Raw genomic sequence first — 10,650 nt, forward strand, 5'->3', positions numbered from 1 at the left:
ATTTTTTTTTTATGGTGCTTCAATATTTTGTTTTAATTTGGTTTCTTTGCTTTAAACAATTTAATCTGGAATCATTGTACTATCATTACCATCAAGTTAGGGTGAAGGGAAAATAATTTCAATAAGTTTGTTCTTGTTCTCATATATGTGTATATTTTTGTTACAGGGTTTGACAATGCTGAAATTTTAATAAATTTTCCATTGGATGGAAGAATATTCGAGCACCTTTGGTTAGATCAGGAAGTGATTCACACTGCTGGTTTATTTAGTTAGGTGTTTTAATTATTTGTTTACAACATTTACTTTCTTGTTTTGTGCTTAAATAATTTTCATTCAGTTTCCAAAGTTTAAATGTATTTTCTAAGGCAATAACTTTTGCAATCAAATAAACTAAAATTATCTAAATGAAAATTATTCTAGAATTTGTTTCTGACAAGTTCATCCAAGTTAAAATTTAAATTAATCAGTCGAGAAATGGAAAAAGATCTGAACGCTTGGATAATAAGAATGAAAAAAAAATCATAGTTCTGGTTTTCTTCATTTTTTTTCGCAATCTTAATGATACGAAGCAAGCAGCATATAGGAAAAAAAATATTATTTACTTATATTATAAAAAATGAACTTATAAAATTTGATAAGCGGAAGAGCAAATGTAGAAAAAGTAACTAATAGAATCATGGATTGTAGAATTTGAAAGAAAATAGCTATAAATTTACATAACCAAATGATGCACATAATAAAATTGCAAGAAAACTAAACATGATGAGCTACAAAAACTCACATGCATCCACACCTCCCTTTTCCCATGTTTGTCAATGTGACTGGAAGTTTCTCAGTAAGTATGTATGTGAATCATGGATTCCCCCTTTTAGTAACCCTTGCTTCTTATTAATAGGCAAGTTTTTTTTAGTATAAACAGTTTTATTTTTGCTCCATATTAATATTTCAAGTGTGAGAAAGATTGCATAAAATTAGTCTCACATAAAAAAAATTAAAAAGCGTAAAAAATTTATAAGATAAAAAATTCATTAATTTAGTATTTAAAATTTTGAGTTGGACCTTGACCTTCGGGAGAATACTCTTGAATAGTTTCTCTTTCATATTTATTTTTGGTCCCACCTATGAAATCAATGGTGAAAGATCACACTTTACTCTCTAAAGTGAAATTCAAACTTCAAAGGATTCAAATTCATTAATGTTCATCTTTGTTGTTATGACTGGTTACTTTCTTGTTTTTATCGATGTACATTTCTTGTTAGATGAGGTCAATTTCAATTTCTTTTTTATCAACAAATTGCCCATCAAAAAGATGCACAATCTCTCTTTAATCACTACAAAAAAAAAGGCCTATAACCACGTTTTAAAAGTGTGGTTAAAAGTGGTCAATAGCCACGCTTTTACGAGGATAGCGATAGATTAGAGATTTGGCTACTTTTTTTTTTGCTATGCTTGAAAAGCGCACCAAAACTGCAAAAGGGGTTTACGGCCACGCTTTTATAAGGGTGATAATTGATTCGAGATTTGGCTACATTTTTTTTGCCACACTTAAAAAGTATAACCATAAAGAGAAACATTCATGCTTTTAAAGCGTGGCGATAAAGTTTTGTTATAGTGATATTTTAAAAGCGTGGCTGTTTCCTACAACTCTTTTGACATACTTCAAAAACGTGGCCAAAAAATAAAAAAAAAATTCAAAAAGGTTATAATTAATTAATTACATATTTACATTACACACCCTGTTTGAAACTCTACCTTTCTCCTTTCCTAAAACTCCTCCAACCCTTTGAATTCACCCAAAAAAGAAAAGCCCTTCTAAAGAACCCTAAACTCTTCGAAAGAACCAGTACTCCACGACCCCAGCAATCCGGAGAACATCGCCGGTGCTCCCTGTTCTGGCATACTAACCTTACCCCTTTTTAATTCACAAACCCTAACCTAACACCCACCACACTTCCCTCCTTTCCCCTCACAACAGCGCCGCAGCCCCACTCCCCCTTTTCCTCTCTCCAGCGCACACAACACGATACACACACGCACCACCTCACCCACGCGAAAGAGGAGAGCTCGAGGAAGGAGACGCCGCCTTGCTGCCAGCTCCGTCGAAGACCAGCCCGCCGCCGCTGTCGAGTCAAACCCGAGAGAGAGAGTGTGTGCGACGATGAGAGAGGAGGAGCCGTCACCAAACGCGTCGCCACCGCTGGAGGAGCTTCACTCTTCGCCGTCGCCGAGAAGGGGAAAGAGGAGCTGCTCCCGTCGGGCCAGTCTCCGTCGTACTTCCTGGTTGCCGATGAAGGTGCCGCGAGAACCGTTGCCGTCGCGGAGGACGGGGACGCGCGAGAGGGAGCCGTCAGTGTGGTCGCCGTCGCAGCTGTCGAGTAAATCTTTGTGCTTTTTCAGTAAATCTTCGATCATCATTTAACTGAAACCATCTTACAAAATTTTACTAACAGCAAGTTCAAAATGGGTCTATTAATTTTCATTGAATGTTATGTGCTGTCTGAATTTATGTTTTATTGTTGAATTTTTTATAGTTCTCAGTAAATCCAAGGAAATCCAAGTTCTGGGTTGATTCTTTTCTGGTTTAGTAAGATGAGTTCTCAGGAGAAATCTCTGACTTTGGGTGGAAATGAACAACAACATGCTGATGCTGATGCAGCAGCTTCTTGCAGAAGAAAAGTTTCTCTGCCAGCTCAAAAGGTATTACTATTGCAGAAGAACAGGTTTTGCTTCTGATTCTCTGCCTTTCATGATTGTTGGCTTCTTTGTTGATTTTTTTCCCCTCCTTTTTTTTTCTGATTTCTCTTGCTTTTCTATGATTATCCATGTCATCTGTTTGTGCTTTTCTTTCACCTTCTATTTGTTTTTATGTTATGTTTGGTTTAGTTGACGATTCCTCAAGACTGAGATTTTTTTTTTCAAAGTCATGTGTAGTGTTTTTTTTATATATCATAGACATGATCCTAATACAAAAACTAATTAGTTATGGTTGCAAAGTTGTCGTGTTGCCGTCTCCCTCTCCTTCACTCATCGCACCTCCGTTTCCATCTCTCAACCTCCTCCTCGCTACCGGTCAGTGCCAACTGTCAGCCACGTTCAATGTTTGCAGCGTCGTGGTAATGATGGTTAGGGTTTTGATACTTTAAGCATTCACGGTTACGGTTTTGATTTTTTTTAATTTTTGTTTTGTAGTTAGATATAAGTTGGTGGGCTTTGTTATTTTGATATCTTTACATAATCATGCATACTGTAACTCCGAAGAAAACATTGTTGAATTCCGCAGACCAGCCTCGAAGAGTCCAAAGCACAAGAGATATCGAAACTGCAGAAAATCTTATAGGTTCTTTATAACTGCTTTTTAAGCCCGCTGTAACTTGGCCTTAGTGGGATGCTCGAAGCAAACTTTTGTGTTTTGATATGAAAATTAATACAATTCTTGTGAATTCAGCACTAGATAAGTACAATAATTGAAATTCAAGGATTAAATTTTATTTATAGAATAACTTCAACATATAATTTGCTAATTTACTCAATAAAACATGTATCTATATTTAAACATGAAGTTGTATTGATTGTGTGTATAGTATGGTAAGCTTCAATGAAAATATTTGACAATAGCAACTTTGTATGGCATGCCTTTTTGCTGCCAATATTGTGCATTGTCTGGTAGTTTCTTAGTTTTTGTTGAAATATCTTTGTTGACTATTACACTTATTCTTTCAACAATGCTGAATTTGTGGTTAGATTGCTTCGAGTAATACTTCTCTTTTTGTTATTTGAAGGAAGAGCTGCAATTGGCACTATTGAAGACCCCATTTGGCGAGAATCTTTTCCTTGATAGGGTAATTCATCTCTAATGTCGTTTTCATTTCTCTTTACCTCTCCCAATCCCCCTTCTCTTAAATATGTTTTTTTGCTCTTAGTCTTATCCCTATTTGTTGTATTAAAAGGAAGGAAAATTTAAGTTGCATGGAAAACATCTTTCATTAGCTACTTTGTATCTGAGCAAAACTCTTTGAAAGATGTCTTTTCTTTTATTTTCTGAGTTTTTATATTTGACTTGTCTAATCTAGGCCCTTTTGATTTATGACCTTTCCTAGGTGTGTGATCTCTTCGAATTCCATTCTTATTTGTGTAAAGTTGACCCCTTTTGTTTTTTGCTACTGTGGCTACCGAAGGTGGCGAAAATGGAGACGTCGAAGAAAACCATGCATGAGGGTTATGGAAATTACTCGGGGTGACGACATTTTGTACTATTTAAAGAATATCATTTTTGTTGTTAGTTGGTAGAGGACAAGCATAGAATTCATTATATATGTGACTTTTAATTTTAAATTCTTGAATTCCTTCAGTTCTTTTATCCATATAAAAAGAGTGCCCTAATGTTTTCTTTCTCGGTGGGACTAATTTATGCAGATGATGGATTTGGCCATTTGATTATTTCTATGCTTTTATGCTGAGGTTGAGAAGCTTGTTGAGAAATCAGAGTTTTGAACTCGAGATTTATTTTGTATTTGAGTATTAATGTATAAAACAATTATAGAAAAAATGTCACTAATTACTGTTTGATTTATCTTGTAATAAAAATTGCATATTAAAAAGGATTGAATATTTATATTGTACAGTGATAAAGGTAAAGTCAGAAAAAGATTTTTTTTTTAATTTGACAAGGCTATTGCCACGCTTTTAAAGCGTGGCCATCTCTTAAGCGTGGCATCTCTTGCTATTGCCATGCTTTTAAAGCGTGGCCATCTCTTGCTATGGCCATATGTAAAGGCGTGGCCGTATCTCTTACACAGCCATGTCTTTAAGCATGGCCATCTGTAAAAGCGTGGCGATAGAGTAACCGTCACGCTAGCAAACATGACCCTTTCAAAAGCAGTAGTAGCTCAAAAAACGTGACAAAAAGTTATCGCCACGTTTTTTTCAACTTTTTGCCATGCTTTAAAGGGGTGGCAATAGAACTGTTTTCTTTATCGATGTACATTTCTTGTTAGATGAGGTCAATTTCAATTTCTTTTTTATCAACAAATTGCCCATCAAAAAGATGCACAAGCTCTCCTTAAAATTCAAAAACGGCAGTGGATTAAGCTTCCACTATGCTTATCATTGGTTTTCAACTTTTCATAAATACTTCAAGAAGAAGTTTATCTTTCATTGTTCACCTCTCTTCTTCAAGGCTCTCATTTCTTTAGAAATTTCAGAATTTTTTTTTCATTTTCTATTCAGCTAAACATTCTCCATCAACTTTTCTTTTTCCCTTTACTATTCACATGACTTTTGAAAAGACAGTCACATTCGTTTATAACTTCACACTAATTTAATTTGATCATAACTTAAATGGCAATGATCTAGATCATGTGATTCTAGTGTCTTTAGGAATTTAAAACACAAAACTTCAAAATAATATTCATATATTTATATAAAAGATTAATGCCGCGCACGCAAATGGAAGCCGTGCCAATGGAGTTAAGCTCCACTTTGGTATCTGAGATTGACGAGTTGCACTGATTTAGTCCTTGAGATCTTAATTGCACTAAGTTAGTCTCCATATTCTTGCCACCGAAACATTGATGTCGTCAGTGACGTGGCCAATTCTTACCACGCTAGACATAGTAATGATTAGATGACATGACATAAAAGTGTATTAGCTCCAATTTGGTCCTTTGTCTCCTTTTATAACCTAAATTTCTTCCTCTACTTCTTTCTCCTCTTCTTCTTCCCATTTTTTTTATTCTTCTTGTTCTTTCTCGTTGTGCACCTTTCCGATTTTGGGATCATGATTGCAGGTAGGAACTAGAGTTCCATGCGATTAAACACAAGGACCCCCAGTCGAAATAGATCATCAAAAGGTGGTGCGGTTTGTTCGTGTTGGATGACATTGGACAAAAAGACATCGGTGGAAGGATGATTTCCACAAAGGATATTTGACCAAGTGAGGATAAATTTGTCTTGGAGAATTAGGAAGTTAGAAACTGAAGTTAAAACCCAAAAATTGTACATGTTGTTGTTGGCCGTATTTGTAATGTTTGTTGGCCGTATTTGTAATGTTTGTTGCTGGTTTTTATGTTGGTGTTTAAGGTTTGAGGATGATTTTGTTTTAATGTGTTTAGGGTTGATATGTAGTAGAAGAAAGAAAAAGTTTCACTGTCAAATGTTCAAGTTGTTAGTCCTGTTATAAACATGCAGTAAGTTTCTTTTTTATCATCCAACAAAATTATGGGAAAAATGTTGCAAAATAAAACTTTCCAGGCAAATGTACAGTTTACATCGTTTTTTAATAGTCTCCGAAAATTCAATTGCAGCTACCAATCACTAATTTCTATTACTCATGGAAGAGAGATTTTTTTAGCATCACTCATGGAGAAATTGAAGAAGAAGAGAAGAGATAAAATAGGGGTAACATTTTATTTCTCATCAAAGACAAACGATGTCGTTTCAAGTGGTGTTAGGGGCCAAATCACAAACAACATCGTTTCTCTGTATCCAGCATGACAAAAATTGACCATGTTAGTCAGTGATCTGGTGACGAAAAATGGGGAAGAGACTAGTGTGGTGTATTGTTTAGAATCTGGGAGATTTATTCAGTGTAATTGAGACTTCAAATACTAAATCAGTGCAACTCGTCTGTTAGAATTAAGAGACTAAACTGGAGAAAAGATTTGTGTATTATTGAGTGTATTCAAGTTGTCTTAAAATGATACAAAATAAAAGGGTATTTAATTATTTATAGGTGATAAGAAAATCGTAATAATAGAGACGTAATATTCTATAATAAATATTCAGATATATTAAATACTTCTAATGAATGCTAATTGATCTTAATATATGCTGACATCCCCCTCAAACTCAAGTGATAACTTGAGTTTGAAACTCATTTAAAACAACAAAAAAATGCATAAACTAATAGAACGGGTGCAGACGGAACTGTCTGAAGGAAATGCAGACGGAACTGCCGGAAGGAAGCACAGACGAAACTGCCATAAGGAAACGCAGATGGAACTGCCACAAGAAAACGCAGATGGAACCGTCACAAGAAAAGCACAAATGGAACTGCCACAAAGAAAACACAGATGGAACTGTCGGAAGAGTGGCCAATTGGCGAAAAACTGCGGAAAATATGGTAAACTGTTGGATAACTACTAAAAAAAGTGACAAAGTGTAAATAGATGACAAACTATCATAAGGTGACGAAAAATATATGGTTTCTCCATGAGAATAAGTATGTAGTGAATGAGCTAATCAGTTAGGTACGGTAATTTTACCAGAAGAAAAATAACATATCATTATCAAAGAAGATACCATGTCTCTGATACCATGTTAGAAATAAGAGATTAAATTGAAAAAAAATTTGTGTATTATAGAATATATTTAAGTTGTCTTGAAATAATATAATATAAAAAAGTATTTATAAATGTTAAAAAAATCATATAATAAAAATTTAAATATATTAAATAATTCTAATAAATACTAATTAATTTTAATATATTCTGACATGGTTAATCTTAAGAATTAAAACAGAAATGAGTTCGTGCACAATGATGGCCGCATAGCAAAGAATTGTCCCATAGATGGCCGTGGTTTCACCGGTCTTGCTTAAGTGATCACGTGCATAGGTGCCTAGGTGGCACTGATTTTCAAAAATAAAAGAATAAAAATCAAAGGAGCTAGCTAGAGCTAGAGAGTTGTATTAGGTTTAGTTTATATTTTATAATTTTAATTAGTATTTTAAGAAAGAAAATTTCTCTACATTTTCTAAAGAGAAACTCTCCATATATTTTACTAAACATAACAGGTCAATAAAATTGTTACAGGTTTTAAAAAATAACTTTCAAAAAGTAAAAATAAATCAACAAATTTTTCTACATTTTTTTTAAATAACTCCAACACCAAATTTACTGTAAATTTCCCTAAGATGCAGAATAATTTTTTCTCTTCGTGTGTATTGCTCAACTTATAAATTTTCGAGTATAAGTTGTATTTTGAAAGTGGCTCATTCATTGTAGTAATAAAATTACATCTTTTAAGATGCTGAATGATTCCGGCATTGTTACATCGAATAGATGATGTGATTCAATGAATAAATAGTAGTCGGCCAAGAAAGAAATAACATAAAATCAATGTTAACATTATGTTACACAAAATATTGTTGCATAGTAGAATTTTTGGAAACGGTAGGAAATGATACGTAGACAAGACAAAAAGCATTTCTCTTCATAAGTTTCAAGGTTTCCCTTCTCATTCAACTGACACCATGTCCAAGTTTTAGCGCTATTAACCTTGCGAACGCTTACCTTGCGCCACACTTACACGCATTGCCCGTCCCTCTAGTTCCTGATGGTGTAGGGTTTAGAAGAAGCAGAGAGACAAATCGTGAATTTCTAATCTATATTTACATAATGCCTTACGTGCTAGATTGATCAATTATAAGAAGACAAATTGTTAGATATATATGTGTCTAACTAACATTATATGATAGTACAATATCTTACCTCTTTTAGCTATAGTCATTAGGTTCTTTATATTTTAATAGTAACTTTGATTTTCCATTTTTTCATGTAACACAAAAGCAGTATAAACGAAGAGACCATAGGTTTTTGGCATACCACATCATTCAGAGATGTAAGGGCAGCTTCCATTTCTGCCTTTGTCGAATAGCAAACGAAGCCATAGCCGCGTGACCTTCCTGTTTCGCCATCATACAAGACCCTAGCTCCAACCACAGTTCCATATTCTTGAAACGTTTCTGTAAGGCTCTCAGAAGTTACTGACCATGACAGATTTCCAACAAATAGCTTATGCTCAGTTTCAGGGTACAATGGTTCTTTTGGTTTTGGTTTGTCAGCGAAGTTTACCCGTAAAGTTCGGCCCAAGAATTCCTAGGATGTTAGTACAAACCTTTAGCATGCCAATAGTTTTGAAAACCAAAAACAATTCTCAAAGGGGTAGAATACTAACTTTTCCGTCAAGATTTTGTATTACTGCATTGCAATCTTCAATGCAACTCATTGTCACAAATGCAAAGCCTCTGCTTTTTCCAGTGTCCCTGTCATAGAGAACCTGGAAATATATATATATATAAAAGATTATTAACATTATGGAAACTTCTGGAACGCATCACATCCTTGTAGAATGAAATAAAAAAATGCAATTTAGATTAAGAACTTGCAAGTATGAGGAATCTCAAACCGACATGAAATGCAATTTCCATCAAAACAGTTATCAGCTATGAAGAATCTCGAACAGACATTAATGAGAAGATGAAGAGACCTTATTTACACTTTAAAATTTGAAGATGCTACTTATAAACATTTTGTAGCATGTTGAATATTGCATAGTATAAATTTTTTTTGTTTAGTCTGGTTTTTGTCTTGAATCGTCTTGGTTGGAGGATCTTCTTGACCATGTTAAGTATGGATTTTCAACATTGATTGAATATTTATGTGAGTGTGCTGAAAACTTATACTTAAGTAGATTTTCCAATTGAGAGAATCTACTCCTGCTTACAAGAGAAAGATTTACATGAACCAATTTCAATTCAAACCCTTGAATACACCAGCCATAATAAACGGATGGCTGAAGCCATAAGTTGATGAATCATTGGATTAATTTAAATAGAGGAAGTTTGAAATTTCGCACATGATACGATTTATGAATGTTTTCTCATGATTAAACATTAAACATACTATATAGTTCGATCCATTTTGGTGAATTTTTCACGAGGAATATTTTTTTAATTTTAAATATAATATTTGTTTGAAATATAATGGATGACTTCAAATTTTTGTTTACATGATAGATTGTCTATACAATAAAATAAAATAACACAAAATTATTTAAATACAAACAAAAGATTTAAGTTGGCAAACAATCAATATATATAGACAATTACATAAATACCTCAATTAGTTCTGCACTTCCATAACTCTCAATTAAACCCGCAAGTTGTGCACTGTCAACACTGTACGGCAAATTTCCAAAGTAAAGCTTAGTGTTGACAGAGGACTCAGCAGAATCATCTTGTTGCTGTTCTCCCAACACTTGCCTTTCTTTTTCCTCTTCAACTAAGCCCGCATCATCAGACAAAGCAATTTCTTCTTGTGAAACAACAACGGCTGCTGAAGTTTTAGGCGTCCATAACTTAGTAACACCAATTAATGACAAAGGTTCCACAAAATAATAGCACTGGGTCAGTGATGATAACTTGCGATTTGAGGATATTGCTATGAGAGGAGGGTCTATTATGGTTTTTGAAGCGAAGCAATTTTTGACAGTAGTGTTGATTGAAGAAGAAAATAAGGAGGAAGCTATGCGGGTCGCAGCCATGTTGAGCAAAGTGCGTGATCAATGTTTATTACCGGTTGGGGACTTTAATGTTTGATTATATGAGAGAAAGAGAGAGAGAGAGGAAGAGGCTGGGATTCTGTAAGGTGTTGGTGCTTATGTGGCAGAATTGTGTCCACTGTCCACTGATGGAACCAGATATATGGAGATAAGATAAGTTGCTGTTCAATTGAATTTCACTGTGTGATGTTTAATACTCGTTAGCAGTGACGCTAATTTGAGGTCAGGACGCATAGCAAAAACTGAATAATATAAATAATATAAATAAGTAATTATAAAATAATTAATTTTCTTAATTGACATTATAAA

The 10,650-nt window shown here is 34.1% G+C and overlaps 2 protein-coding genes across 4 annotated transcripts; one reads left to right on the forward strand and one right to left on the reverse strand.

Annotated features, from left to right (window-relative positions):
* The first annotated feature begins 1,772 nt into the window (after window positions 1-1,772).
* On the forward strand, window positions 1,773-4,593 carry LOC130947817 (uncharacterized). 2 transcript variants are annotated; one of them, XM_057876533.1, is made up of 5 exons: window positions 1,773-2,375; window positions 2,532-2,697; window positions 3,780-3,839; window positions 4,098-4,234; window positions 4,414-4,593. In XM_057876533.1, the coding sequence occupies exons 2-5, from the start codon at window positions 2,590-2,592 to the stop codon at window positions 4,415-4,417; spliced, it is 309 nt and encodes a 102-aa protein (XP_057732516.1). In that variant the 5' UTR covers window positions 1,773-2,375; window positions 2,532-2,589; the 3' UTR covers window positions 4,418-4,593. The 2 variants fall into 2 exon arrangements, with proteins under 2 accessions (XP_057732516.1, XP_057732517.1); XM_057876534.1 differs by having other exon boundaries at window positions 4,176-4,234.
* Window positions 4,594-6,809: 2,216 nt separating this feature from the next.
* On the reverse strand, window positions 6,810-10,410 carry LOC130947816 (29 kDa ribonucleoprotein, chloroplastic-like). 2 transcript variants are annotated; one of them, XM_057876531.1, is made up of 4 exons: window positions 9,898-10,410; window positions 8,956-9,057; window positions 8,604-8,876; window positions 6,810-7,050 (listed from the first exon to the last, which is right to left on the reverse strand). In XM_057876531.1, the coding sequence occupies exons 1-4, from the start codon at window positions 10,321-10,323 to the stop codon at window positions 6,901-6,903; spliced, it is 951 nt and encodes a 316-aa protein (XP_057732514.1). In that variant the 5' UTR covers window positions 10,324-10,410; the 3' UTR covers window positions 6,810-6,900. The 2 variants fall into 2 exon arrangements, with proteins under 2 accessions (XP_057732514.1, XP_057732515.1); XM_057876532.1 differs by lacking the exon at window positions 6,810-7,050 and adding an exon at window positions 7,998-8,331 and having other exon boundaries at window positions 9,898-10,391.
* Between the last annotated feature and the right edge of the window lie 240 nt (window positions 10,411-10,650).

This window comes from Arachis stenosperma, chromosome 9 (assembly GCF_014773155.1).
Source record: "Arachis stenosperma cultivar V10309 chromosome 9, arast.V10309.gnm1.PFL2, whole genome shotgun sequence".
Lineage (NCBI taxonomy): Eukaryota > Viridiplantae > Streptophyta > Magnoliopsida > Fabales > Fabaceae > Arachis > Arachis stenosperma.

What these genes read in the sequence shown, in the direction of transcription:
- LOC130947816 (XM_057876531.1), bottom strand. Translation starts at nt 10,323, where the DNA reads ATGGCTGCGACCCGCATAGCTTCCTCCTTATTTTCTTCTTCAATCAAC. An exon ending in TACAAAATCTTGACGGAAAA is followed by an intron (nt 8,877 to 8,955) that starts GTTAGTATTCTA and finishes CTAACATCCTAG; the next exon opens with GAATTCTTGGGCCGAACTTT. An exon ending in TTACATCTCTGAATGATGTG is followed by an intron (nt 7,051 to 8,603) that starts GTATGCCAAAAA and finishes TCTTTGTGGCAG; the next exon opens with TTCCATTTGTGCTTTTCTTG.
- LOC130947817 (XM_057876533.1), top strand. Translation starts at nt 2,590, where the DNA reads ATGAGTTCTCAGGAGAAATCTCTGACTTTGGGTGGAAATGAACAACAA. An exon ending in TTTCTCTGCCAGCTCAAAAG is followed by an intron (nt 2,698 to 3,779) that starts GTATTACTATTG and finishes TGTTATTTGAAG; the next exon opens with GAAGAGCTGCAATTGGCACT. An exon ending in AGAATCTTTTCCTTGATAGG is followed by an intron (nt 3,840 to 4,097) that starts GTAATTCATCTC and finishes GACCTTTCCTAG; the next exon opens with GTGTGTGATCTCTTCGAATT.